We start from the raw sequence: 26,546 nt of genomic DNA, 5'->3' as shown, positions 1-26,546 counted from the left end.
AACAACCATTTATGTAGATATTTACTGCGGTGTGGTCCTTTTTTTTGTTAGTCCTTTACCAGAAAATACTGCTGCAACGAATCTTCAGAAGCAGCATTCAAAATTAAAAAACAAATCCATAATCCAATTAAATTTTTCACGTCTATTTGAGAGCTGAGACTTCCTATATTTTTTTGTTTGTCTTCATGAATAACGAGTGTGAATTCAGCTTCCTTCCGAAAATATCCTTGCAGTTAGGTAGGTACCAATACTTAACTTATGCACAAGCGAAAAACTTCACGGTTTAATTTCAAGTCCAGGTGCGCTTCGCTTCGCTTCCGTACTCGTATTTCGTCATATATACTTATTCAATTAACATAAGGATACTTCTTTTTCGATTCGATAACACTGCAGAGTATAGTTATCGAAAAAATCGAAGGTCCTTTTTGCAACATATATAGCTAAGCCTACTATACCAAGATACATTTGCTCTTCCTTTATTTTTTGATTTTATTTTAAGGAAATCTCAGTGTGTATCGAATCATCAATCAGAATGATCTTCAGAAAAACAATGATTGAGAGAGGATATATCCTTCGATATCTGTTATGAATCATTTCTTCGATGACATCCTTTTTCTGATTTTATCCTCAAAAGAAAAGACATATCATCAAACGGAAGCAAACGACCTACCTTCATATCACACATCCCTTTTATAAAATACGGAATATAAATTCATTGTCCCTTGGTGTCGCATTTATCCGTAGGAAGGTACATCATACATCCTTCCGTGGGTGCCATTTTTAATTCCATGACAGCCTTCACGGTTTAATTTAGCGTCACAATTAATTTCATCCCATGTTTCCCCCTTGAATATGAATAAGGACAAGGGATAAGCAGCTGCATTCCCGTTTTCAATGTTTTTTTTAGTTTTTGTATTCATCCCGATTTATTTTTCATTCCAAACGAGATCGCAACTGCATCGACCAATCAGAATCGTTTATTGTAAGACCCTTTAGCAGCGAGAAGGTCGACTCTATAGTCGACAGAAATAGACCCCACAAAGTCTTCGCGTTCGTCATCGTTGGGAACAAACAAATCAAAATGGGGCGTGGCCTTCTACCTCCACCCTATTGATAACCATTTTGATATAGACACCGCGGGCTTTGATTGTTGCCATATCGCGAGCGCCGATTAATCTAGTTCTCTCTTTCCAACTGCAGCTCAGATTTGTGGTGCGTTTTCGTTCGACACACAGCTTGACCGGCCCAAATGGCGCACACAGATAGTTTTGTATCTGATAGATTGTGGTCTGCGATGATGATGACGACGACGACGACGACGAATGTAGTCATCGATCGCAGCATGCTGCTGTTGCGCGTATAATTTATTCTCGCGCATTGTTTTCGTATTCGTATCTATTTCGAGCGTTCGTTCGTTTTTCGATCTCTGATCGAATTTTTGATTTTATATAGATTAAGATACTTTGGTATCTGAGAGATATTCTTCGTCCTATTGTGAGAAAAAAGTATCTAAAGCTTTGAAAGTGAGAAGTGAGACCATCAGCATCGACGACGACGGCGACGACGGGCTTGAGTGAGTCTCGGAAGATATGTTGTGGTGTTTTTGCGTCGGGAAATCATATTCGCTAAGCTTTCGATAACGGTGATTGTTTTATAGACTTTTTGAAAAATATACCTTAAGGAGCACTCATGATGGATATGTCAAGCGCAAACTCTTTAAACATGCGACCTATATTCGCAGGATATCCATTTCAAGGTAAAGTTCTTATCCTATAAGCCCTTCCTCACTCTAAAAGCTTTCTTTCTACCTTCTCTCTTGACTTCACAGGGCAAGGTCGTGTAAATCAACTTGGTGGAGTATTTATTAATGGTCGCCCCCTGCCTAATCATATCCGATTGAAAATTGTCGAAATGGCTGCATCTGGAATAAGACCATGTGTCATAAGTCGCCAATTGAGAGTATCCCACGGATGTGTATCGAAAATACTTAATCGCTATCAAGAGACTGGATCAATTAGGCCGGGTGTAATTGGAGGCTCAAAGCCAAAGGTAACGTCGCCAGAAATTGAAATAAGAATTGAGGAATTACGGAAAGCGAATCCGGGAATATTTAGTTGGGAGATACGAGAGAAATTGATTAAGGTAGGTTTGACTTAAGTAGGGACTTCGCAATCTTAAAAGACCCTTTTACTATAAATTGAACCTATGTATATGTAGACAGCCTTGGCGTAGAAGATCAAAAAGAAAACTTTATCACTATCAATTATTATTATTGTGAAATCACATTCATCTTCAAAAATTGTCTGTCCGTCCTTCCTTACATCGTCTCGCTAATAACTTTGATTTTCTTAACTTTGTCACCTCTTAACTTTGTCACCTTATCAGTATCTATCTTTCTGGGTGCTTTTGATGCTGATGGCGTTTTGTTTAATCTATTTTACATTTAAATTAAACAAAATAGAAAAAAATCAAACAAAATACTAATTATATTGTTAACAGCTTCGATGATGGGATGATGACGAAGACGACGACGAAGACGGACGACTAAATGACTGTCAACATCAGTGTGGAAAAGCTGATGTTGTCACTTTAACAAAGCGACAAGAAATTAATTTGAATTTTAATTTTTTTTTCTTGTTATCTGGCATAAGACTGACCGAAGTGATTTATGTTTTTTAAAGAAATAAAATTGTTTAATATTTCAAAGATTCTTTCCGCCACAATGTCAGCCGATTATTAGAATGCTATATATAATAAAATTAAATTTAATTACCGACCGATTAGGTAAAGCGTCGTCGTATACTACTTTATGCATAGATAGTGTTGAGTTTGAGTTTGAGCTAGAGCTATAGAAGCTTATCAGTTATTTGTTTTTATATTTTTTTTTAAATATTTATGCGCAAGTATCGTCGCGCAACTCTAATCTTTTGTCTTGAGAGTTTTTATAGCATACCTGATGATAACTTGTATCTTTATAAGATTTCGTAAAATTTTGAAATTGAATTCCGAAAAGTTCAAAGTAAATATGACCCTGACAATTTATATTAAGGAAAATTCTTTTACCTTTTTCCAATATTCATCTGAGGAATTATAACTTGACAATTAAGACAAGGGAATTCAAGATGAAATTTGGGAAGTGCCAGAAAGTCACATCACTACCAGCGAATTATTTCGCAAATTATGAAATATTCAATTATTTTTTAAATAAATCTTGGATCGATAGTCAATGAAATGTATGTAACATCTTCCGTTAGAGTTATAATGCACAGGGTGACAAATTTTGAGGGCTTATGCCGTCTTAAAACAAAAGTTATATTCGCCTTCATCCAAAGAAAACTGCCGCTTAGCTTTGAAGTTTTCCTTTCGGTAAGTGGTAAAGGAACGGCGATGATAGTGTAGATAGGTTTAAACTTGAAAAATATTTTATTAGGTTGTTGACAAAGTTGATAGAATAATGACTAGGTCATTGCGCTTAACGCCTGATTTTAAAATAATTTGTTTTAGTTTTAATATTCACAAAATTATTATTATAAAGGAAACAAGAAGCTGTATTCTGTTTAGAGTAGAAGACCCCAGAGAAAATGTAAATATTATTGAAAAAAATCAACAACAATATGTTAAGCTAACATTCTTCTAAGATTGGTGTCCGTTGCTTTACAAAATGTTTGTATCGTAATATTTTTTTGATTGCATTTTATTAACTTTTAAAGTAAACTTTTTCTTAGAGGCGCAGATCGGCTAAATGAACTTTTTCGTTTGAAAGTTGTTAGCTAGTTTGTTTTATCTACAATCCTGGGATAAGTTTAAATTGTGGTATAAGATTTTCAAGGTCTGTTAGTTTAAAGTAATAAGAAATCTGGATGCAGCGATATTCGAAACAAACAAATTAATATTACAAAACGGCCTCTCTGCCATGAAATGAGTGGGTCCATGTCCAGGTCCAAAACTATAAAAACAATTAAAATCTACAAACAGAATTTGTTGGTGAAAAATCACTTCCTTTTTAAACTTCTGTACCAAGTCTCGTTTCGGTCAAGTTCACAGCGAATACGGGATCAGTATCAGTACATGTATCACAGTTCACTTCTTTTGAAATTATCATATATTCGATATTGCTGCTACATAACTGCCTAGAAGTTCTCCGACGGTACAAGAAAACTTCCAACCCCACTTATCTAGCTGTCATTTACAAAGCCTTTATTAGTCCAAATTGAATTAACCAACAGTTGCGTTTAACCCCTTAAAATTGACCATTCAGAAATGCTCAGCAGTTTACGTAAATTCAAGTATAGAGATTATTTTTTTAACCGCACATAAAGAATGCTTTGACAAACTCTGTTTTTCCCTCCCATTTTAATACTCACAACTTTAAGACCAATGTGCAGGTGCACTCGTCTTGAATCCTTCTTTATTTTCCTGAACTAGCACTATGTATTAATGTAAACATATAAAGGGTGATAATAACCCATCGATTGCCTGTAAATCATAAAAAATCTATCATTTGGTTGCATTTTCATTCTTTCTTTAATGGTCTCAGTTCGAATCCGTCTTTAAAATCAGTCTATCATATCAGGTTTTTGAGATTTTATGATTCGAAAAAAAAAAATTTATAAGGCTTTTTGGCTTCTTTTTTAATCAACACAAATTTATCGTCGAACTAAGAAAAAAGCTGTTTAGTATTTTATTTTTTTCAAAATTTATAAGAAATGTATTTTCCAAAATTTGGTTGGAAAAAGTTGGAAACGATTTAAAAAACAAGGCTCCAGCAAATATGATCTGAATCCAACAGACATTTAAATGAAATAAGTTTGCGTCCAAGAAAGTTTCAACAATTTTGTAACTAACTAATACTTTTCTTTTTATCACTTGAGATCTCGGTTTGATATTTTAAAGGCAGTTTTTGGAAAATTTGTTTTTAATATTATTTTTTGATCAATTTCAGTATTTTAGAATTGTTTATGATAAGTTATTTAAAAATAAATACATTTGAATGAAATTTAATAAGAATTTACCCACATCTCCCTCTTTAACAAATCGTCCCTCTTTCAAAAGTGCTTCTAAATGATATTTTCATCCATTTTAGCCCTGTTATCTACCAAACATTCATTAATAACAAACTTGAGTATAGAATTTATATATTTAGACAGGAGCTCCAATAAAAATCTTATGAATTTTGCACAGAATCCAAACGAATCTTTGAAAATGATAGACGATAGAAAAGTAACCAAAAACTTTTAACTTTCTAGAACACTGTCGCAATGTCTTTTGATTTTTGTATCGTTATTTGTATGGACAAAACATTGTCGAAAAAGTGAATTATAACTTTTTATTAGAGAGATTCAGTTTCTGCCGCACCTCAAGAATGTGGAGTAATAATCCCTTAAAAACAATGTCCGATAGTAACTTTCAAAAAACTTATCGAAAAAACATAGAGCTCATGTGTTCTGTAACAAATTTCAATGAAATCATTACCTATTCAAAATAGTTTCCAAAAGTTAATTGTTTTGAAATTGTATTATAAAGGGTTTTCCAATAAGGGCTTGTAGATATTGAAATGGAATAAAACAAGCTGCGTGTGAGGTATTAACAACATTTTTTTTATTTAAAAGCCGCATGTATGCCATTAAGTCTGGAATATGACATCGTTCATGTCAAATGCCCACTTCGGCTTCTTACGGTGGCACGGATCCGAGTGTTCCAATTTTCAATGACTCTTCCGCATAGATCCGGCTGAATTTGAGCGATGGCTTGCGTTTTGTTCACCTTTAGGGCATCGGTCGATTGTGGCTTATTTGCATAGACCTGCGACTTCAAGAAACCCATCGCATGAACTTGGTGGCCAATTCACATCACCTCTATACGAGAGATACCTACCTTACCCTCAAATCGTTCATGCAGTGGCACGTTGTGCCGTCCTGCTGGAACCACATATCGTCTAGGTCCAATTCAATTTAATTTGGGCCATAAGAAATTAGTTATCATCCTAATGTAGGGCTCCCTGTTAAAGTCGTTTTCAAAAAAGTACAGACCAATTACGCCGCCGGCCGGCCAAAAATCCGCACCAAACGGTAACTTTTTAAAGATGCATTATTACCTGGTAGTCCACGTGGCATGATGGTTAGTGCGCGCTGGACTGGCATGCGAGGAATTGACAAATTCTCGAGGAGTAATTCTTGTCATGAAAAGTGCTTTCTCAAATTTGCGGTTTGGATTCGGTTTAAAACTGTAGGTCCCCTCCATCCCTGACAACAGAACTCTCACACAGGAATGGTTGAGAGTTATAAGGCCCTAGTTCTCAACGGGCTGTTGCGCCCACCCAATTCTATTTTTTTTGTATTATCACCTGTTGAAACTCGCGTATGTGGTGTCGTTTTCGTCCCATATACGACAATTTCGTTTGTTAAACAGCCATTCATCCAAAAAGGCGCCTCTTCACTAATGAGATGATTTTTCGGCCAAAATTGGGGTCCTCTTCCAAACGATTCGAAGCGAAGTCAGCGAAAAAACGGCGTTGTCTAGTGTATGGTCTTACAATTTGAGTTGTTGGGTCAGCTGGATCTTGATAGGTGTAGTCCCAAGTCCCGACGCAAAAATCACCAAGTTGAAGTCTGCGAAAGGCCAAGTTCTTGTACACGTCGAAGAATAGACAGCCTCGGGTTTTGCTGTACACATTCATGGACCGCGGCGATGCTATCCGCCGATCTAGTGTTCCTTGAACTTACGGGTGTTGACTGATTGTTCACTTAATCCGTGATCTCAAATTTGGCCAATAAACGTTGAAGATTTGACTGTGAATGTTTGCTTTAACAAACACTCATTTTGTTCATAAGGTTTTATGATTTGAACGTTCTGTTCAATTGTGTTACTTGCCACGGGGCGCCAAAATCTATCCCATTGAAAAACCCTTTATTAGATTATAAAATGGCTCATTCTTTTTAACTTTTGTTTTCTCTTTTTGCATTTTGCGGTTTGTAGATTTTTGACAATCGAACTACAACTTTAGTAACTTTTACAAAAAACTGCTATTATATTTACTCAAAAATTAAACATTCTAATTCGCCTATATTTTTTTTAGGATATTGTTGTTAAAAAGCAAACATTTTGAGTTAAAAATGTTCAATAAATTATGTATTTTTTTTGTGTTTTCTAAATAGATTTTTAAAATAGTAATTTTAAACAAAAAACAACGTTTTTTCTTTTATGGCTTATATCCCAGCAAATAATAATGGTTCCTAAAATGTAACTTCCTCTACAGGATATTTTAAAAACTAAATTAGGACTTTCTTCTAAATACCATCTTTAATTTGAACATAATTATTGTTTTTGGTGGTCATTAAGATTTTTTTAAAATATTTTTAAATATTTTACGAACATTTACTATCTTTGTATGGTTTGCTTTTTATAAAAAAAAAAATAAACGATAATGTTTCACTACATTTTAAAATATGTCCTTAAACATTTATTCGTTTATAATGTTTTATTTTAAATTTGTAATGTAAGAACTTGTTAAGAAATTACTCTACCAATTATATAAAACAAAATTGCAAAATTGTTAATTTTTGGTTTTCCTGAACAATAGCACCAAGGTCATCAATTCTCTTTTCAAAAAGTAATTAAACAAGAACGTGAGAAACTCTTCAATGGTTAGCTAACCAAAACAAAAAACATTTAACAAATCCTAACACAATAATGTTAAATTGTATCAAATAGGTTGCATTTTTTAAAAAATGTTGGAACCACATTGAAATATCATTCGTTCACTCGTTGGATAGGTCACAATCCAAAATGAAATTGGTTTGTGCACGGATATTTCTTAATTAAAATTCAGCCATTGATGGACTTTCTTGTTTATTGATTTATTTAATGAATGTCATTTAGAATTTAAACTTTAATGGATCTCTTCTTCTGTATCTTAACTTCATATATAACTGATTTTTCAATAAGGGCGCAACAAAAGTTTTTTTTTAAATAAGCGAAAATAGTTTTGGGTATCAAGGAAACTTTTTATTCCTATGAAAGTACGTTTGGTGCCATTATGAATGGAACTCGATTTCTTTTGCATACGGCCATACAAGCAGGCTTTCAGAAAACCAGAGTTTGAACCCAATTTCCGATGGTTTTCAAGCATAAATCAGCCGATACTTCTGCAAATTCACGATCGATATAGTCTAACGTCATCAAATCGCACTACCGAGGCGGCCAAGAGACTTTACCATTTCTTAAAATAACACGTTCTTCAAACTTGGTTTTCAATAAATTGACTGTGACATTCGGTATTATCCAATTGGGGCCAACAAAATTCGGTTATCATTGAAAAGTAGTGATCCACATTCACAGTAATGTTTAAGTCTTTATCATTACGAAAGAATTGAATCCCATTGACGCTACCGGCCCATAAACAACACCAAACCGTTATTTTTTTTGGGAACGTGTGGATTGCTTCTCAACACTTCATATTTTTTTTATTGATGAAGCCATTCAGCAAGAAATGAGCCTCATCGCTGAAGATGATTTTTCAATGAAAATAAGAACCATTTTTAAGTTGTTGCTCAGTTCAATTAACGAACATACGACGCTTCTTGTGGTCAAGCGGCTTCAGTTCAGTCAATTTAATCTTTCAAGGATGTAGGCCAAGATCTTTTCGCAATATTCGCTACAACGACTTCACAAAGATGCCCAACGCTTGAAAACGACGTGTGGGAGACACATTTGGGCTTTCTGCACCTGAAGCCTTATTGGCAGCAATATTCTCGATATTACGGCCACTTTCTTGTGTCACTGGCACGGAAATATTTTGTACTGTGCCTGTGGATTCAAATTTTTCCACTAGACGCTCAATTGTTGATCTGCTAGGGACGATTATTACGACTATATTTTGGACGTAGCGCTCTTATCGTTGAGGCCAATGACTCCGAATTTCGGTAATACATGTTAATAATTTCAACTTGTTGTTGGCTCGTATTTCTTTCTATTATAAAATGGCAAACATTTCTGAAGAGAAATGTCAAAATAGTGGCAATAAACATGGCGTCGTTTCTTGTCCCTTGTGTCGCTCTATGCCTTTGCAGTGTCCCTGTTGAAAAAACCTGTACATAAGAAGTGATTTTTGCAATCAATCTTAGTATTTTTTTTTAAAGCTAATACCAATTTTCTTTTATTTAAAAAACTATTCTGTTTTTTAATTTTTGTTTTATTATTGTGGAAAATTAAAATTAACAGTATTTAAAAAAAATTTAAGTAAAATGACCTAAACATAAAGTCGCCAGTAATTATGAAATAAACATACAGTTTAAAAAAACATGTTTGAAAACAAAGAACTGAGCTATAATCAAACAAACAATATTTTCGTTTTCTTAAAAAAAAATTAGATTTATTTAGCCGAGAAATCCGAAACTCAAAAATCTTGGAACAAATACATAAATGTTAAATAGAAACATGAAATAGAAACGAAGTCTTTTTCTTAGATGGAAAATAAAATACACAAAAGTCAATTTTAAGGCAACCTAAATTTTATTAAAAGAAAAACAAAGAATTTTTGTGTCTAAAGTAGAAAGAAAAAAAGTTCTTCAAATTAAGTCGTCAATATTGCTTAAGATAATAAAATTAATGCTATCGTTATCAGTTTTAAAAAACAAACAAATCATACAAAGAATCCATTTTGTTTTAATTTTAATGTTCATACAAAAAAAAAAAAAAAAACAAATCATAAACATAAATTATTATTCTTTGCAAAAAAAAATTAAGATTAAGTTCCAAAATTCATCTGGTACATCGATCATAGTCAAAACAAAAGAACCTGGTGGGGAGATATTTGATAATTCTATATTTAAAATAGTATAGAATATTTGCAATTTGAACATTATGGCTGGAACGCCATTTTTGTTGATATGTTGATAAAAGAAAAATATTACTTTTAAAAACTGAGCTAGAAAAAAAGCTGTTTTGGTTTTTGTTAAATTTTTGATAAAATATCTAAGAAATGATTGTTATTTTTTTATATTTATATTTTGCTATCAAATTTAATTTTAACTTGCTTTATACTAAAAAGAATTGACCATGCAATGAGCCAATATTATAAAATTATATTAAATTATTACAAGCTCATTATTGTAAAGAAATTTGTAAAACAATTTATTTTATAAAGATTTCAAAATGATCTGTTTTGGTATTGATGAATCTCTTCTTTGTTGGGTTAGAAATTACCTTTCGAAGCATTCCATCCAAAGAATTGTTTCGCCAACGCTGATATGATCACAAGTTTAATTCTCCTGGGAATAAGAACTTTTATACCGAACAGGGTTAAAAGTATCAGACCCAAGGAAAACGCATGGTTTGATGCGAGCTGTAAAAAGGTTATTAGGGTCAAAAAGGTAAGTTTCCGTTGCTATAAAGCTAAACATACTGAGGAAAGCCGGAAAAAGTTCAAACAAGCCAGAAAGGTCTGCAACGCCCATATTCGACGAGTCCTTAGAGATCTAAACACACATAAATCCGCTAGTTCGGATGGAGAAAATCTTTACATCGATTTGGAAAAAGTAAGATTATTGCACTTGATATTTCAAAAGCATTTGATAGGGTTTGGCATCAGGCTCTTTTATCGAAAATGCATGCTTTCGATTTACATGAATCAATTCTTCATTGGATTAGTAATTACCTTTCGGATCGTTCAATACAATTAGTTTTGGATGGATTCAAGTCTAAAAACCATAAAATAAATGCTGCTGTGCCCCAGGGCTCTGTTCTATCTCCAACACTCTTTCTCATTTTTATTAATGATCTCCTGTCTGCAACATTTAATTCAATACATTGTTATGCTGACTATAGTACTCCTAGCTTTTCATATTCGTTATCAGACTCACATCCCCCTTCTTCGGATGTGGAACTGCAACGACAAAATATGATAAGCTCATTAAATTCCGACCTTAACAGCTTTATTCACTGGGTATTAAAAAACCGCGTGGAAATTAACGCTTCGAAAACGCAATGCTGTCTTGTATCGTTAAAGTGAGATATACCCCCTTTGCCATTATCCATGGATGGCACTTGCATCGATGAGACTTAACACCTCGATATTCTCGGTATGGGTGTCACCAACCACCTCTTTTGGAATGATCACATGACAAATGCCGCAAGGTGTTTGTGTTTCCTTAGGCGATGCAAGAAATATATCACCCCTTCTGATCTGGCTGTTATCTACAAGACTTGCATACGTCCAAGCCTTGAATATAACTCCCGTCTCTGGGCTGGTGCTCCTGCAACTTACTTAATCCTCTTGGATAGTATTGAACGTCTCTTGTCGGACCCTTTTTAACCGTTATTTTACCGGCTTATGCTCTAGTGAAATAGCCAGTTGCATTCCCCCCTTTAAACAGTTCAACCGTAATACTCGCGCTTCTAGGAATGGTCATCAGTATACCTCTCGAGCCCAATTTCAGCCGTACTGTCAAATACAGAGATTTGTTCTTTAGCCGTATTACGCGAACGTGGAATGCCTTACCACACTCTGTGTTTCCTAGTCATTGCAATATTCAGGAATTCAAAACCAATGTGCACCGACATCTCCTTTTAAACCCTCTCTCCTCTTCCTAGTGCTCACACTGTGCCTCTGCATAATAAGGGTAGTAATATCCCCCTGAGTGTGTGTTTATTATAAAAAAAATTAAATTCAAGTATTATTGGACGGGTTCAAATCTGATATCCACAAAAGAAAGCCTCGGAAGTTGCAAGAAGTTTTTTACCCTTTCTGATCTGGCTATAATTAACAAAGCTTTTATTTGTCCTTAACTCGAGTACAACTCTCATATTTCGGCTAGAGCTCTAATAACATACTTAAATCTTAGGGATAGAATGGAAAAAATTGCTCTAATAATGATAGGAGATCGTGAAATACCCACTTGCATTCCTCCCTTTACACAATTCATCCGTAATATCCGCACTGCTGGGAATAACCATCAGTTTTCCCTTGAGCTCAATTTCGGACGTACTGTTAGGTACAGAGATTCTTTCCTTAGCCGCACTACAAGAATGTAGAGTGCTTTACCAGGCTCAATATTTCCCACTCATTACAATGTGCAGACATTCAAAACCAATGCCCGTTTCTCAATTCTAATCCTATCCTCCTTTTCTAATTGTTCGCACTGTGTTCAATCATTATAAGGGTATTAATAAACCCTTTAGTGCGCGCAAAATATAATACAAAAAAAAAACAACATATTCCATTTTCTTTTAATCTTCGAATTTCTTCTAAAGTCCTTACAGGAGGCTTTAAATTTGGCCTTGAAGTATTTCTTGTCACCTTGGCATCGAATTCGAATCATTCTGAACTCTTTCAAGGACCTGCAGATGATGTTTTTTGACCTCTTTCGATGCATCTGTACTTTCGATTTTGACTTATATTTTCAAAACAGGAAGCAATAAACATGAATGAATTCTTTTGAAAGGTGATCAGGTGACAAAGCCAACAAACACTACATTCAACTCATTGACATCACAAAAAAGGATGTGCCATTTCCTTAAAGAAGAGTCACGTGCTGATCACAGGCCATGTAGCCAATGCTCAGCTTCCGACAAAACCACAAAGGCAAACAAACCAAACACAAATTTGTTGCACTTCCTACACGGAACACGATATATATTCCAGTTCCAGTCATCAGAAGACCGCCCAAAGGCCACCCGCTGTCTTTGTTTATAGCTTGTTCCCACAAAAGGTGCCTACAAAACATTATTGTTTTTTCTCACCTAAAGCCGATGAAACGTTAATGGACAACAAATTTGTCAGCAGCCATTATTTCAACTCAGAGCCACCCATATCGATTTGAATCTTTGATCCTTCTTCTTTATATTTCATTCTCATCTCAGAGAGTTCCAAGGTGACATAGTTCCGGAAGGAACTATAAAACTATACAAGATATACAAGATCATATCGGCAGGGATGCTAATTTTTATTCGTACGAATAAAAAAAAGGACGATTTTTGTTTTCAATATTGCCGTTGCCGTTGCCGCCTTTCTTTGTCTTCGGCAAAATTGACCGTAACCGAGTTAAGACTTTTAGGTTAGGTTATGTCATATATAGCATCACACATCGCACTGACTGTTTTGTTTTTGTATGAGATTTGACTTGTGCCCCTCGAAGCCCTGAACATTATTTTTTTTTACTTTTACTTGCCGCAATTAGATACACCCGATGCGATGCCTCCAGGTGCGTTTCACGCTTCATTTTATAAGAGATCGCTGCTCTGAGATATGTACGAGTCTATAGATTTCAAAAAACGTTAAATTCAGTGCATTTGAGTGCATTCATAGGACATCTGTCCGATTGGTGTGTTGTTTCCTTCGAAGGAAGGGAGGGGTACTTTGTTGCAGATTTCGTGACATGAGCTGCTTTTAAATACCCCAAAGCCTTTAGATTTTTATTTTGATACATGTATCTTTGAGTTGGAAAAAAGAGATTACAAAATACACCTCCCTCAATAAACTCCCTCTTAAGCTGTGTTCTGTATACGAGTGCAATCGATAAAAGGGCTATGAGTAATATTAATCGGAAAAAGAGATATTTTGAATGATTCTGATGATGGTAAAGAAAAAAAGATATAAATCAGTGATCAATAGATAAAATTTTGATCTTTCTTTCATCTTTCATCAAGTTTAATAGGAATTGTGAAGAAATATGTTTTTTGATGGATTTTGAATAGAAGACCGCCAAGGAGGTACACAATCGTGAGTTTTGGTTTAATCGATTTTGGGAAGCGAAGTAATTTTTGAAAGAATTATGGAAATATTATGAAATGCAAAATTAATGGTGAATATTTTATTGTTCAATTGGGCAACGCTTGACAGAAATAAGTGTTGTATATTTTTCTCAGTTTATATTTATTTAAATTAGAAACAGGGAGTTTTAGTTCGCATTTCAACTCTTTCATATTCAAAACATTCAATACTCGTATAAACAGTTGAATAGTTTTTCTACAACAATAAAGCTATATTTAATTTTTTGTTTTTAAGTATTTGTTGAATTACTTTATATTTTAATGCGATATTTTTGTGGGAAGTTGCCTTATTAAATAGAAAAGTCTATTGTTTATTCAAGAACTTTAACTAATTAGCACAAAATTATTCACCTCATGATTAACAGATTTCCTATAATATGTCTATTATTTAAATTACTACACTACATTTAACGAAAAGAAATATTCAAAATTTATTTGAAATATTTTCGTTTAAAAAAAATTATAGACACCAATTTTTTCTAAATGAAAAATAATGACACAAGTTTTCCACTTGTTCGATACATTTGTTGTTTTTGAAACTTTGTTAAAATTTCAAATAATTTGCTTTTGGAATTGTATTTTAAGTCGATCTGATGTGTTTTTTTAAATTAATTCCCTTTTCGTAATTTTTCTTTTTGAATATTTCGTTTGTGTATCCATTTACAAAATCGAATTTCACAAACTCATATTTCTGCGACTCCAATAAAATGTATGTTGATTTTGTAGAGATAATGCAAAGACAAGATCAAAGATTCTATGTCTGAGGTATCGTCAGTTCCGATTCCGTTCGTAAACATTTTAACCAAAACGTATGTATGTTGACAGAATTTTTTTAAAATTAATTTTTCTTAATTTAATCCTAAAACAGTTTTAATAAACTCTTTGAAATTGAATTCAAAATGTTTTGAACTGAGTTGCATTCCATTGCTATTCAATGGGACTTTTTTTTATATATGAGCAAATATTTTGGCGCGTTATAAGGCCAAGTTTTGTTGTATTTTTTTAGATTCTGAACAAATACGAGTAAGTAAGTAAGTAACAAATTCATTTATTAATTCAATAATTGTTTAAGTTTAAATTTATACATGCATTTTAAAGCCATGGCTAAGCCGTCAGCCTGGTTGACAGGAATTATAATTCTTATTCGATAACTAAAAGCATTCTTTATTTGAAGATAACTTTTAAAAGTTTACTTAGTGTTTTCCAGTCGCACTCGTTTAGTATTTTAAGGGTGTCTTGCATTGAAAGGGTATTTTTACCAAAGAAGATACGCCGGTGTGGCTTAAATATTGGGCATGCACTTATAAAATGGAAGCAGTCCTCTTTTGACTTAAGGTTGCATATTGAACAGAACTGATGAAAGCTCCCATTATAAGGGCATCCGTTAAGGCTGAGTAGTTCACATCTCGCTTTAAAAATGGAAGAAATCTCTCGGTTGTAGTTAAGCTGAGAGTATAACAATCTATTGTCGGATTTAGGACCATTTAAAACAATTTTTTCCCGAGTCAAGTCCTCATTCTTCCTAATTATACGGTACAGCTATTCCTTTAAGTTGTTGGGGTAATTAAAGTCAGTATGAAGTGTTTCACCACAAGCAGTACCTAAGTTTTCCCACTTAGCAGTCAACCAGTCTTTATTCCTCAAGTCGTATAAGACTTTTTTTTTGTCATCCTTGAGTCGTCATGGGCTAAAGTCTTAGTAATAAAATCAGTTTGTGCTTTGGTAATCCTGTTTCCAAGTAGATTGCATAGTTTGGTGTTGTACGAGTAGTTTTTTTTAAGAAATTTCTCTGGAACTGTTCAATTTGTTCATATTCATCTGCACCCCAGACTTGACATGCGTAACAGAGCGTTGACTTTACTACCGCTTCATATATCTTATAATTGTCGGAAAGAATTATTCTACTATTAGCAAACACTTTTCTCCATGTAGAATTCAACAAGCTTTGTGAAGTGTTAGCCTATCTAATATAGTGCCAGTTTTTCACGTTTTGACTTCGGGAGGAGCGCGAAAACACCATGACCTTAGATTTTTCCGTATTAATCGTTAGTCCCCATCTGCTGGAGTAGGATGCTAATCGGTTAATCATTAATTGTAGGTTTTTCGATGATTCAGACAGAATAACAAGATCGTCGGCGTATAGTAAAACATTAACAACCGAATTAGATATCCTTATGCATCCAGGTAGATCTTCAACAATGTCTTTGAGAAAAGGGGAGAACAGTAACGCGCTGAGAATACTTCCTTGCTTGACTCCAGTGGTTGTTTCAAACCAATCTGAGAATATTGCACCATCCCATACCCCTGCTTTTGTTCCATTGTACATTTCCTTAATCACAGAAAGAAATTTTGATGAAATACCCAACTGTGAAAGCTTATATAACAGTGCATTACGATTCACCCGGACGAAAGCTGTTTTGAAATCTACGAAGAAAGAGTATACTTTCTTATTACGTGCTTGGAAGGCTTTAACGATTGAAAAAGGGTAGAAATCTGGTCTGTTGTAGAATAGTTCTTTCTAAAACCGATTTGAAGATTTGAAAAAAATACTTTTCCTCTCCACCCATTTTTCAAGTCTCTTTACAAGTATACCGCAGAATATTTTGGCTATTGCGTTCTTAATTAATATGGCTCGATAGTTGTCAGCAATATCAAAAGCTCTTTTTTTATGAATTGGGAAGATAACTGATGGTGTGAACGAGGAGGGAATTTCAAATAGTTAAAATATGAAGAAGTTGCGTTCTGGTAATATTCGTAGGGAATCCCATCTTCACATGGTGCCTTCCCATTTTTCGCTTTCTTCATTACTGCTTCTTTTTCCTCAAGTGTTATGGCCGAATCTTAAGATTCGTCGAAAATTGATGGCTGAGCGTAGGAAAACTGAAGGTTTGAGTCGCTGTGGAGAAGATGTTTGAAATGGATTGCAAGTGATTCAGCTGATAACCCTGAAGCTATTCTGTAGCTTATACCGTTAATATTTCTGGCGATTTTCTAAAATTCTTTCGAGTTTTTAGTTTGACCTAGATTAGGAGCATTGTTGTTTTCAAATTCTATTTTCTTGTGTAGTACCATTTCCTTAAACCGGGATTATGCGAAATTCGGACGATTTTCAGAAGTGAAAAAGATCTTTGGCGTGACTTCAAACAGTCATTATCAAACCATTGTTGTTTAAACGGTGAACTCGTGTTTGATATTTTGTTCATTGTGGAGTTTCGTATCAATACTGTTAATTGACTAGCTATAATGTCAGTAGATTTGGTGGCCAGTAAATTTGTTTCAATTAAATTGTGCAAAGCACGCTTATAGCAGTCTGATTCCTCATTCTTCCATTTGAGTCTCGGTAGTAATTTGAGATTAGTGTGTCGGGTTGATGATTCTCTTGTAAATTCAACTGTAATAGGCATGTGATCCGAGAAGGTTTTACACTGCACTTCGAATTTTTTAATCTGCTCAATCCATTCATTATTCACTGCACAGTAGTCATTGACTAATTGCCCTTGACCTCCTATGAATGTATTATAGCAACCCTGTTCATCTCCTTCAGTACAGCCAGTAAGCACTACTAGGTCATACATTTGTAGTAACTCTAACATATCAGAGGCGTTTTTATTACATATTCTATCTTTCGATTTTCGATTTCCTGATGAGTAATCGTCGGATTAGAGATGTGTTGACATGTAGTGATTTGTGCGTTGCTAGTTCTAGCATTCCAATCCCCGATCAATAAGACGCTTTTACTCGCTAAGAATTGCATGGTTTGATGTAACTTCTCAAAATCATGATCCCACTTGTTACAATTAATGTAGCAGGGTAAAATTTACATATTGGTTTGATGAATGAGTTTTAGTGCTATCGTTTCTTCGATATTTCTTTGAAATCGTACGTATTAGTTATTGATGTTTTAATGCCATACAAAGAACCTCCACTTGCACGACTCCTAAAATAAGTTCTAATTGCTTCAATCCATACAAGCTTATAGCCTATAAAATAGTTTTTGGGTTTAATGGTTTTATCTTTGGTAATATGAGTTTCATATAGAAAAAATATATCGTAATTTTTAGCTCAGTTTCTCCATCAATTTCTTTATATTTTAGATTATTAGCATCATTTAAATAAAAAGTTTTATCACAAATAATTAAAGTATTATTTCGTATCTTAGCTGCTTCTGTGGTTTTTGTTTTGGTCACTTTGTGATAAGCAAGAAGGATTCAACGATTAAGTTGTGCTTGCTTGCTAAGATCACGTTGGATAAAAGCACCTGTTCCTTTAAGTTTAGACGAGTTCTTCAACATTTTTTTGCGGTTTCGTTCGATCCTGTGTTCAGTTTGAGTTTGATTATTTTGTTTTTTTTTTTCACTTATTTTTGTGGCCTCTGGCTTGTGCACAGTTTGACAGGATTGACACATACGTGATCATTTGGAATAGAGAAAATAATATTCTTTCCTTTGATTTCACGACTCTAATGCTCCAATCCTCTTCAAGAAGTCGGCAACGGGCTTCAAAATAATGGCCTTTTCTGTCAAATTCTGATTTTGCTGTCGCAAAAGATTCAGCTTCTTGTATACTTTGATGACGTCATCTTTCGTAGCCAAATTAGAGACGGCAAGTGGAAATTCCTCTTCCTTTTGGAGTGCCTTATCAATAATTGATCTTATTTGTTCAAAATCAGATTGAGACATAGCCATATTATTGTGGTGTTTAAATGCTCTTGGGTTTCTGTTGCTTTTCGGTGCCAAACTTGAGTTTTCTTCTGGTACTTTTCTTTTGCTAGTCATGTGACCAAATAGAGAACAGTTTTCTTTGCGGTTTAAAACTAATTTTACCTGGAGATATTATTTGTTTAAATTATTAAACTGATTGTTAACTTCAAGTAGAAGTTCGTTTCTAATTTTTTCTCTTAGTTTAACACACTTTAAACTTGTAAATATTCGCGAGCGATTTTGTACGTAAACTATACACTTTTACAGCAGAGTTGCCAATCTTATGTATTTAAATTAATTTTCAAAGTATTTATTATAAAAAAACTTATTAAATTCTTTTAAAACACTGAATTTCATGACCATAACATAATACAAATTAAAAAACTAAACATGATATGCACGACTGGATCGCACGAACTTACTTCTGTATCCTAAGAATCTGATTCAAATGTACTTCTAATTTAAGATTAAAAAATATACCTACAGAATAAGTTTGTTTTCAAAATTTTAAATGCGATTTGATTTCTCAAAAAAATCTTAACTTTTCAGATTTGTTTTTTCGAAAATCGTTATTACTTTTTTTTAAATTAATTCGTAGTATAAACAATTTTTTAATTTGTGTTTAAAAATATTACTGGTGAACAGTTATTTAGAATAGATTAATATATATTTTAAATTTAATTTTCGTCAAATATGTTTGACCCGTTTTCGAGATATCGAATTATGAATGCAAATAACATTGATAACTTCCCATCCCGTGTGTTTTTTTTTAAGTTTTTATTTTTTGTTAACAAAATTGTCAATTCAATTTCTCTCAAAATTATACCGAATGTTGAAAAAAAATGTTTATAAAATAAAAATAGTTTGAGGCCATAATCTCAAATTTTTTAGAAGATTTGAGTGGAAAATAATGTAAGCCTCAATTTTTACCACCTTTTTGTAATGTTTTGGTTAGGTACTTATTTTTTTGTAAAAAAATTCGCTTTAATTATTCTCAAAATTAAACTAAGTGTTGGAAACAATATTTTTTATAAGTTAAAATTAAAAGAAAACCAGCCAGTCAATTTTTTTTCTGTATTATTATCTGTATAACAAAATTTATTTTTGAAGGCAATATTTTTACTGATTGTTGAGCTATGGACGGAGAAAAAAACTTCCGGAAAGTACGGACGTACGAACTCAACTCATTCTCAACTCGAGAATGGTGTTCCACAGGGTTTACCACTTTCTGTAATTATATAGGAGCTTCTGTTCTACCAAATAAGATCGAAATTATTCATATTTGCAGAAAAAGTGCGTCTGTTCACCTCTTTTCCTGCGAAATACTTCAATTCCACTTAAAAGAGAATTTGGGAACTCGGTATACTTTTTTCCGGAAATTTGAAATGGTATTCTCCATTAAAAAAAGCAATAAATCTAATTAAACTACGCAACAATGCCCTTAAAATGATCTCCTCCAAACGAAAAATTCCCCAAATAGAAACCGCTAACCGACTAGCTAAGACCTTAGTAGATGGTTCTCTTCAACTAGGTTTGAAAACTTTCATGTGGACTACAAACAAAAATGTAGAAACTTTTAATGTTGCCTTCAACCAATGCTTTTGAACGGCAACAGGTGCGCTAAAAACAACAGCTTTATTAGCACTTCGAACAGAAGCTAGTTATCTACCATTTGAACTCTTGCTAAGAAAAGATCAATTTCACTTGCATGCAAGGCTCTGGGAATTCCTTGCACCCTTTACCATCTCTGCAATAAATAAGATAATGTCCTTTGTATCAGAACCAGAGTTTCCTCTTCCTTTGAAGTACCAGAATTTTCGCGTTTAATTAAAAAAATATAAGCAGCACATTGAGGGAAAGAGGTAGCCACTTTGTGGGAAAGAAGTCAAACTTTCTTGCGAATGTACGAAAATCACCACAAGCGCACTCCCTTCAAGCAGAGAACAACAACTTGCGGAACTACTAGATCCTGCATACCCTGAATCTTTAAGATATATTAAATAATTAACAACACCTTATCATACATTTTTTTCGGTTTTAAAAACTTTTTATTTATTTACAAACACATTTCTGCATATCTATTTAAATGATTTTTTCTATTTGATCATAGTAAATTAATCTTAACTTAAATCAATTTTGAACTTAAAAAACGACAGTGCACTATCGCCTTGAAGTCTTCCTAAGTCAATAATTTATAAATTAATTTTGTAAATTGTTTAGAATAAATACATTTTTTTTTATCGAAAGGAGCCAATTTAAGAAACAAACATTTGGAGCAAATTGAATTCGAATTTTTGATTTTTGACCAACCGGTAGGTAGAGGCTACTGTTATTTTTGACCTTAAACATAAAATTAAAAAAAAACTCCTAACGCAAACCTACTTAAAACCTTAATTTTAAAGTCTATAAACTCAATCGACTCAAAGGTTTGGGCTGTAGGGACTGTGATTAAAATCTCGAGTTCGAATGCAAAACTTACCATAAAGTTCCTATATGACGCAAGTAGTAAGACCAAGTTAGAATAAACTGCGTTTGAAATTATGTCTCTTGGGCGTACTTTTTGCGTACCTACTTTTGTATATATACTTTACTTAGTAACTTTAAATTTTAAAATTCAAGCATTTGTAAACTTTCTGTTAGGAACATAGGCTAACTTAAAAAAGTCAATTTATGATGAATTAAATTTCGTTTAACCAAGGTAAATACTAACTATTTAAATAGCTTTTGGCTATGTTTTGAAATGAGCAAGAAATTAAACTAAGTGACAAGTAACAAGTGAATTGCAAAAATTCTATTTTTATGATTAAACCTTATAACATAAACTTGCAATTTTTTCCAAAAACTTTCAACTGCTTTTTTTATTCCAATGTTCAAAAATTTCAAATCACCCTTTATTCGTCATGTACGATGTACGATGTTCAGCGTCTTGGCTATATAATTAACCAAGTCAAAAAAGTGCATAATTTAGTTAGATAAACCCTGCAAAAATATTTGTTTAAACTTATTTTAGACTCCAATGAATGAATCTTATTTAAATCAGATTATTGTATATGTTTCATCACCTTGAGTCTTAGATCTCTTTTGTTTTTGTTTATACATTTTTTATAAACTTGGCTTACATTTTTGATTCCAATTCCTCAAACAAAATTAAAACAATTTCCTCAGTGGAAATATTTTTCGATTTGTTTTTTTTTTTTTTGATAAAATACTTTATATGATGTTTAATCAAAATTGATTACCAACATTCCAATTCCACATATCTCTGAAAACCCAGACTTGAAATAGCTCACGAATTATCGTCTGTCATTTGAACGTGCTATCAATTAACTTCATACCAAATACCTGATGCCCACCCAACATGCTAAGTGTGTACCGTAAAAAGTCTTTCCATTTCCATATCTATCAATATCAAGCTTCTTACATGCCTTTGATATTGTTTTTATTTTTTCTATTTGTCAAAAAAAAAACATTCAAAATCTCCAATTCCATATCATAAAAACTTTCACATTAATCACGTCCTGAAACAAGCAACAGCAGCAGCAGCAACACCAGTCTTGGATTTTGATGCATATATCTGGAAACAGAAGTCCAATCAAATGTTTATCACCTCTGCTATAGCTCGGTGTGGCAATAGAAATTCTTTGAATTTCAATATCTTTTAACATCAGGTAAAGATATTTATTAGATTGCCCTGATGCCACGTTCCCCAGATTATCATCCAAACTGACCTTGAGTATCGAAATACCTTACCTATGTACATAAAGCTGACTAGCTGAGGCATGTATCTAAAGCTATAGCTCTATAAAAGATAGAGAATCTATCTAATTCATCATTCAATTGAATCTTTGTGAAATAACAAACAACTCTTGGCTGGGAGAACAAATATTAATTATCGGCTCACGAAAAGCTGATGGTTGATGTCGTTGTTTTTTGTTGTTGTTGTTGTCCGAGCTCAAGCTTGAACTGATATCGGTGTTCTTGAATCGAAAATCAAATTAAAAAAGATTTCATAGTGAGGCATTTGACACATTCTCTGCCTGATGCCCGAAGGCTATTTGTTATGTGACGATGACGACTTGTCTTGCTCTTGACTGCGCGGCCTGGTCCAGAAAATCGACAATAAAAACCAAAGAAACAACAACAACAAAAAGACAACATGAACGGCGGCAACTACAACTGACAGCTTATAAACACCGAAGGTGTCCGAATCTGAAGTCCAAGTCCCTGTTGTTCCGCGTCGAGTGTCGAGTCAACTCTCCTCGACTCGATTCTTGATTCCCTCTCGGTTGGTTGATTCTTACGGCGCGCGGCAGCGATGCCGGTTGACTCTGCCAGGGATTGGAATTGGGCTCGACGTATGGTATTTTGGTATGCCCATATGACACGTCATGTTTTCTATAATTGGATTAAGGCATCCGTCAAGTGCCCAGAGTGAGACATTACACGATCGGAAGACCCCAGCACTTCTATCCTCTCTGATCACCGATTATGCCGATCACTACCACCACCACTACCACTACTGGCCAGCCAAACCGTCAACTTGTTGCATTGGGGGTGATTGAAACTAATCCCAGCACACACCAAAAAATGGAAGGTCTTAGATGGGATTACCCAGAAAAGAGCGTATGCATAGCTTTGATCATGTTGTAGGTGATCCATGATCACGATCATGGAGTTGTGATCATTGAACATGTCATGTTTACGTAAGGGATTTTGAGGAAAATCTAATTTGAAGGCCAGGAAGGCAGGGGTAGGTTTCACATCCCTGGGCCTTAGTGTGTCACACATCACACATAACTTCTGTTCACGCCCTAATTAATCCTTAACTAGAAATTGGCATAAAAATAAGAACGATGATTTTGCGAAAATCTTCTTGGACGTTTTTTTTTCTTCGAGTCAGCTTGTCTTTGATAAGTCGTTATTTTTTAAGCTATAATCAAGTGATATGGGTGAAGGAAATAGAGAAACATCTAAGGTTTGTGAGGCTGAGTTATTGATGATGTCTCAGGTAGGTAGGGACTATAACCTGCTTCCGCAATGTCTAGGATAGCTAGATGGGATGGGACTCTTTTTGAGCGTAAAATTGACAATCCTCGGAGAAATTAAGGTCACAATCGAAGGTTTAATTATTGTTTGAGACGTTTGTTAAGTTGAAGATGAAGCCCAATTGATGCGATGGAACGAATAAGGTTCTTCGATGTTATAGATTGAAGTAATGTACATTTCGATTCCAACATTTTGTCCTACTTATTCCAAAATTCATATTAAAAATTAATTTATTATATGGTTAACATTTCTTATCGCTCCTATAAACTTTAATCTTAAAACCCATTCGACTTTTCTTATTTTAAATATTAAGTCAATTTTCAACTTTAAACAAACCATTACTGGTTTTTCAAAAATAAATTTAAAGTAAATTAAAAAGATTCAATTGTCTGATACGACAAACATTTTCCCTTATAAGAATATTAAAACAAAAAACAACCATTAGTTGGTTAATAATTATTCTTAAACTGTTCCAACTCTAACCTCAAATGTTTACCATTCATGGGAAGTCACTTCCTTTCTGTTATCTTTTCATCTATCAGTTCTATAAACCTACAGAAAAAACTGCTCTCATTCATATTAAATACCTTTAAGCATCCTATGCAACCTTCACAAAAGCCTAGCATGACTTCCTATTGAAAAACTCAGCATGATGGTTTGTTTGTCAACAAGTCATCTTATAATTTCAATCAAAAGATAACACATCTCGCTTATAAAAGATAAACAATCTTAAACTTTGTTTTTTATTTTTTTAGGAAGGAATCTCAGATCCCCCATCAACATCGTCAATAAGTCGCCTCCTCCGCGGATCAGATCGCACCATTGATGATGGACGAAAAGACTACAGTATCCATGGGATATTAGGTGGTAAGTATTTCTACATCTATTCAAAGTAAAGATACAAAAAAAGATACAAACCAACCAAAAAAAAATCAATAACTAAAATTTTAATCCAGAGAGATAGACACACAAAAAATTAATAGAACTTCATCGCCCACAAAAATTATAGAAAAAGAAGAATGAAAGAAGGGAAACTCATCATCTTCATCACCAATAGTAAAATTAGTCAAGTTATAGCCAATAAAATTCATAATGTTGTTTGGTTATTTGTAACTTGGATGATTTTTTTTCTCAGGCACATTGACGGATTGGGAATAAAAAGGAAGACAGGCCCTTTTTATTTTTTTTATTTTATTATTAATTAACATATAATAAATTACATATTAACTTAATTATTATAAAGCCATAGCCACCAGGCTTTCAGGTAGTTTAAAAAAAAAAATTAAATAAATGTATCTAGTTGAAGAGAAGTTAGTAGGTTATATGTATGTTTAATGTTTAACTCTGAAGGAGATGATAGTATATCACATAAGTTAGTGTCATTGAAAAAGGTTCTTGAAGTTTGTTTAATTTTTGGGCAATCATAAATAAAATGTTGAATTGTAAAAGGCGAGTTGTTATAGCAAAATTTGCAGTTCGGTTGGGTTTCTTTACTAATTAGATAGCTGTTTATAGCCAGAGTGTGTCCAAGTCTGAGTCGAAGAAAGCATTTCACCATTCGGTTTGATACAGTTGTTGGATATATGATGCGTGCACCTCTTGGATTAATTTTTGAATAATGATGAGTATATCCACTCCATTCAACTTCAACTTTGTTTCGATGAATGTTTTGTATCCTTTTCTTGATGTCTTCTTTGTTGTTGACTGAGAAAGTAAGAAGAGGTTCGCTTGACGCGATTCGTGCTGCTTTGTCTGCAAATTCATTACCTGGGATTTTTGCGTGCCCAGGAACCCAAACTAGTTTGAGGGTTCTTCTGTTGGCTATAAGCTTGTCCCGTATAATTTGTATGGTTGCGTTTTTATTGTCGATGTTTTGAATGGCATTGATTGTGGAAAGGCTATCCGTACAAATGAGAGTTTTTTTACCTTGATGTTGGTTTGCAGCTTGTAAGATTGCTACAGCTTCGGCTGTGTATACAGATGCAAATTCAGGTAATAACCCTTTGGCTTGAATGTCTCCCTTATCATTAACGACAGCAAATGATGTTCCTTTTTCGCTTTTTGATCCATCTGTGTAGATAAAGTTCCAGTGGAAGTAGTCTTCTTGGATTTTCTTGAATATGTGTCTATAAACAGTTGGATTTGTTGTGCTTTTCGGAAATGAAGCGAGTTCAGTGATAATTGATTCTTGTGGTATCAACCATGGAGGAAATTTTATTGATCGTAATCCTTGCCCATTGATTGAAAGTGATATATTCATTTTTTGAGAGGCGGTGACAGCATTTGATAACGTTGAAGGTAGTTTGCTCGTTTTTTTACGGGATACAATTTTGTTCACATCTGATATTATGGGTGAATTTTGTGATGTTGCAATCTTAGCTATTAAAAGTGACGTCAAATATTCAAACCGATGGGTGATAGCTGGCAGGCCACTTTCTGTGAGGATGTTCTTGATGGGTGTTGTTCTGAACGCCTTAAGACTAATTCTGGCGGCTGCGTGATATGGTGATAAGACTGCTTGCATATTTGACTTAGAACATTTGCCATACACAACTAATCCGTAATCGATTTTGGATAAGATAATAGATCTAGTTACATTTATAAGCGAGTTTATATGACAAAAGCTATTTTTAGATGATAGTACTTTTATAATATTTAATCTGGTGACTAGGTTTTTCTTAAGTTCTAGACAATGCGTTTTAAAACTATAATTTGAGTCAAAATACAGACCAAGGATCTTAAGATACTTATTATTAGTTATGTTAGTATTGTTAAAATTAAGATCAATATTTTTTGTACAACTGGTTTTTTTACAAATATGTAATATTGTACTTTTCCCTAAAGAGATCTTAGCACCTGACGTATTGCACCAAGTGTGTATTTTTTCGAGAACATTTAAGAATAATGTTTTCACTATTTCTAGGTCCTTACATTTAGTGAAAAGTACAAGATCATCAGCATATAGCGAGTATTTTACAGAATTCATGTTTTTTAAGATATCAGAGATGTCGTTGAAAGCTACATTAAACAATA

General features: G+C 33.7%; 1 protein-coding gene across 2 annotated transcripts in view; it reads left to right on the top strand.

The window, feature by feature from the left end:
- The first annotated feature begins 1,313 nt into the window (after positions 1–1,313).
- LOC129943157 (protein gooseberry-neuro) overlaps positions 1,314–26,546 on the top strand; it is a 61,509-nt gene continuing 36,276 nt past the window's right edge. Inside the window, exons 1-3 of one of the 2 annotated variants that reach the window (XM_056052421.1) lie at positions 1,314–1,756; positions 1,829–2,049; positions 24,269–24,380. In XM_056052421.1, coding sequence (XP_055908396.1) covers positions 1,690–1,756; positions 1,829–2,049; positions 24,269–24,380 — 400 coding nt within the window. In that variant the 5' untranslated portion in view covers positions 1,314–1,689. Of the gene's footprint in view, positions 1,757–1,828; positions 2,143–24,268; positions 24,381–26,546 lie in introns of both variants that reach the window. The other variant, XM_056052420.1, reaches the window with a different exon arrangement.

The sequence above is a fragment of the Eupeodes corollae genome, chromosome 1 (genome assembly GCF_945859685.1).
Source record: "Eupeodes corollae chromosome 1, idEupCoro1.1, whole genome shotgun sequence".
Classification (NCBI taxonomy): domain Eukaryota; kingdom Metazoa; phylum Arthropoda; class Insecta; order Diptera; family Syrphidae; genus Eupeodes; species Eupeodes corollae.
Note: the sequence above shows the minus strand (reverse complement) of the source record. Positions and strands in the feature narration are given on the sequence as shown.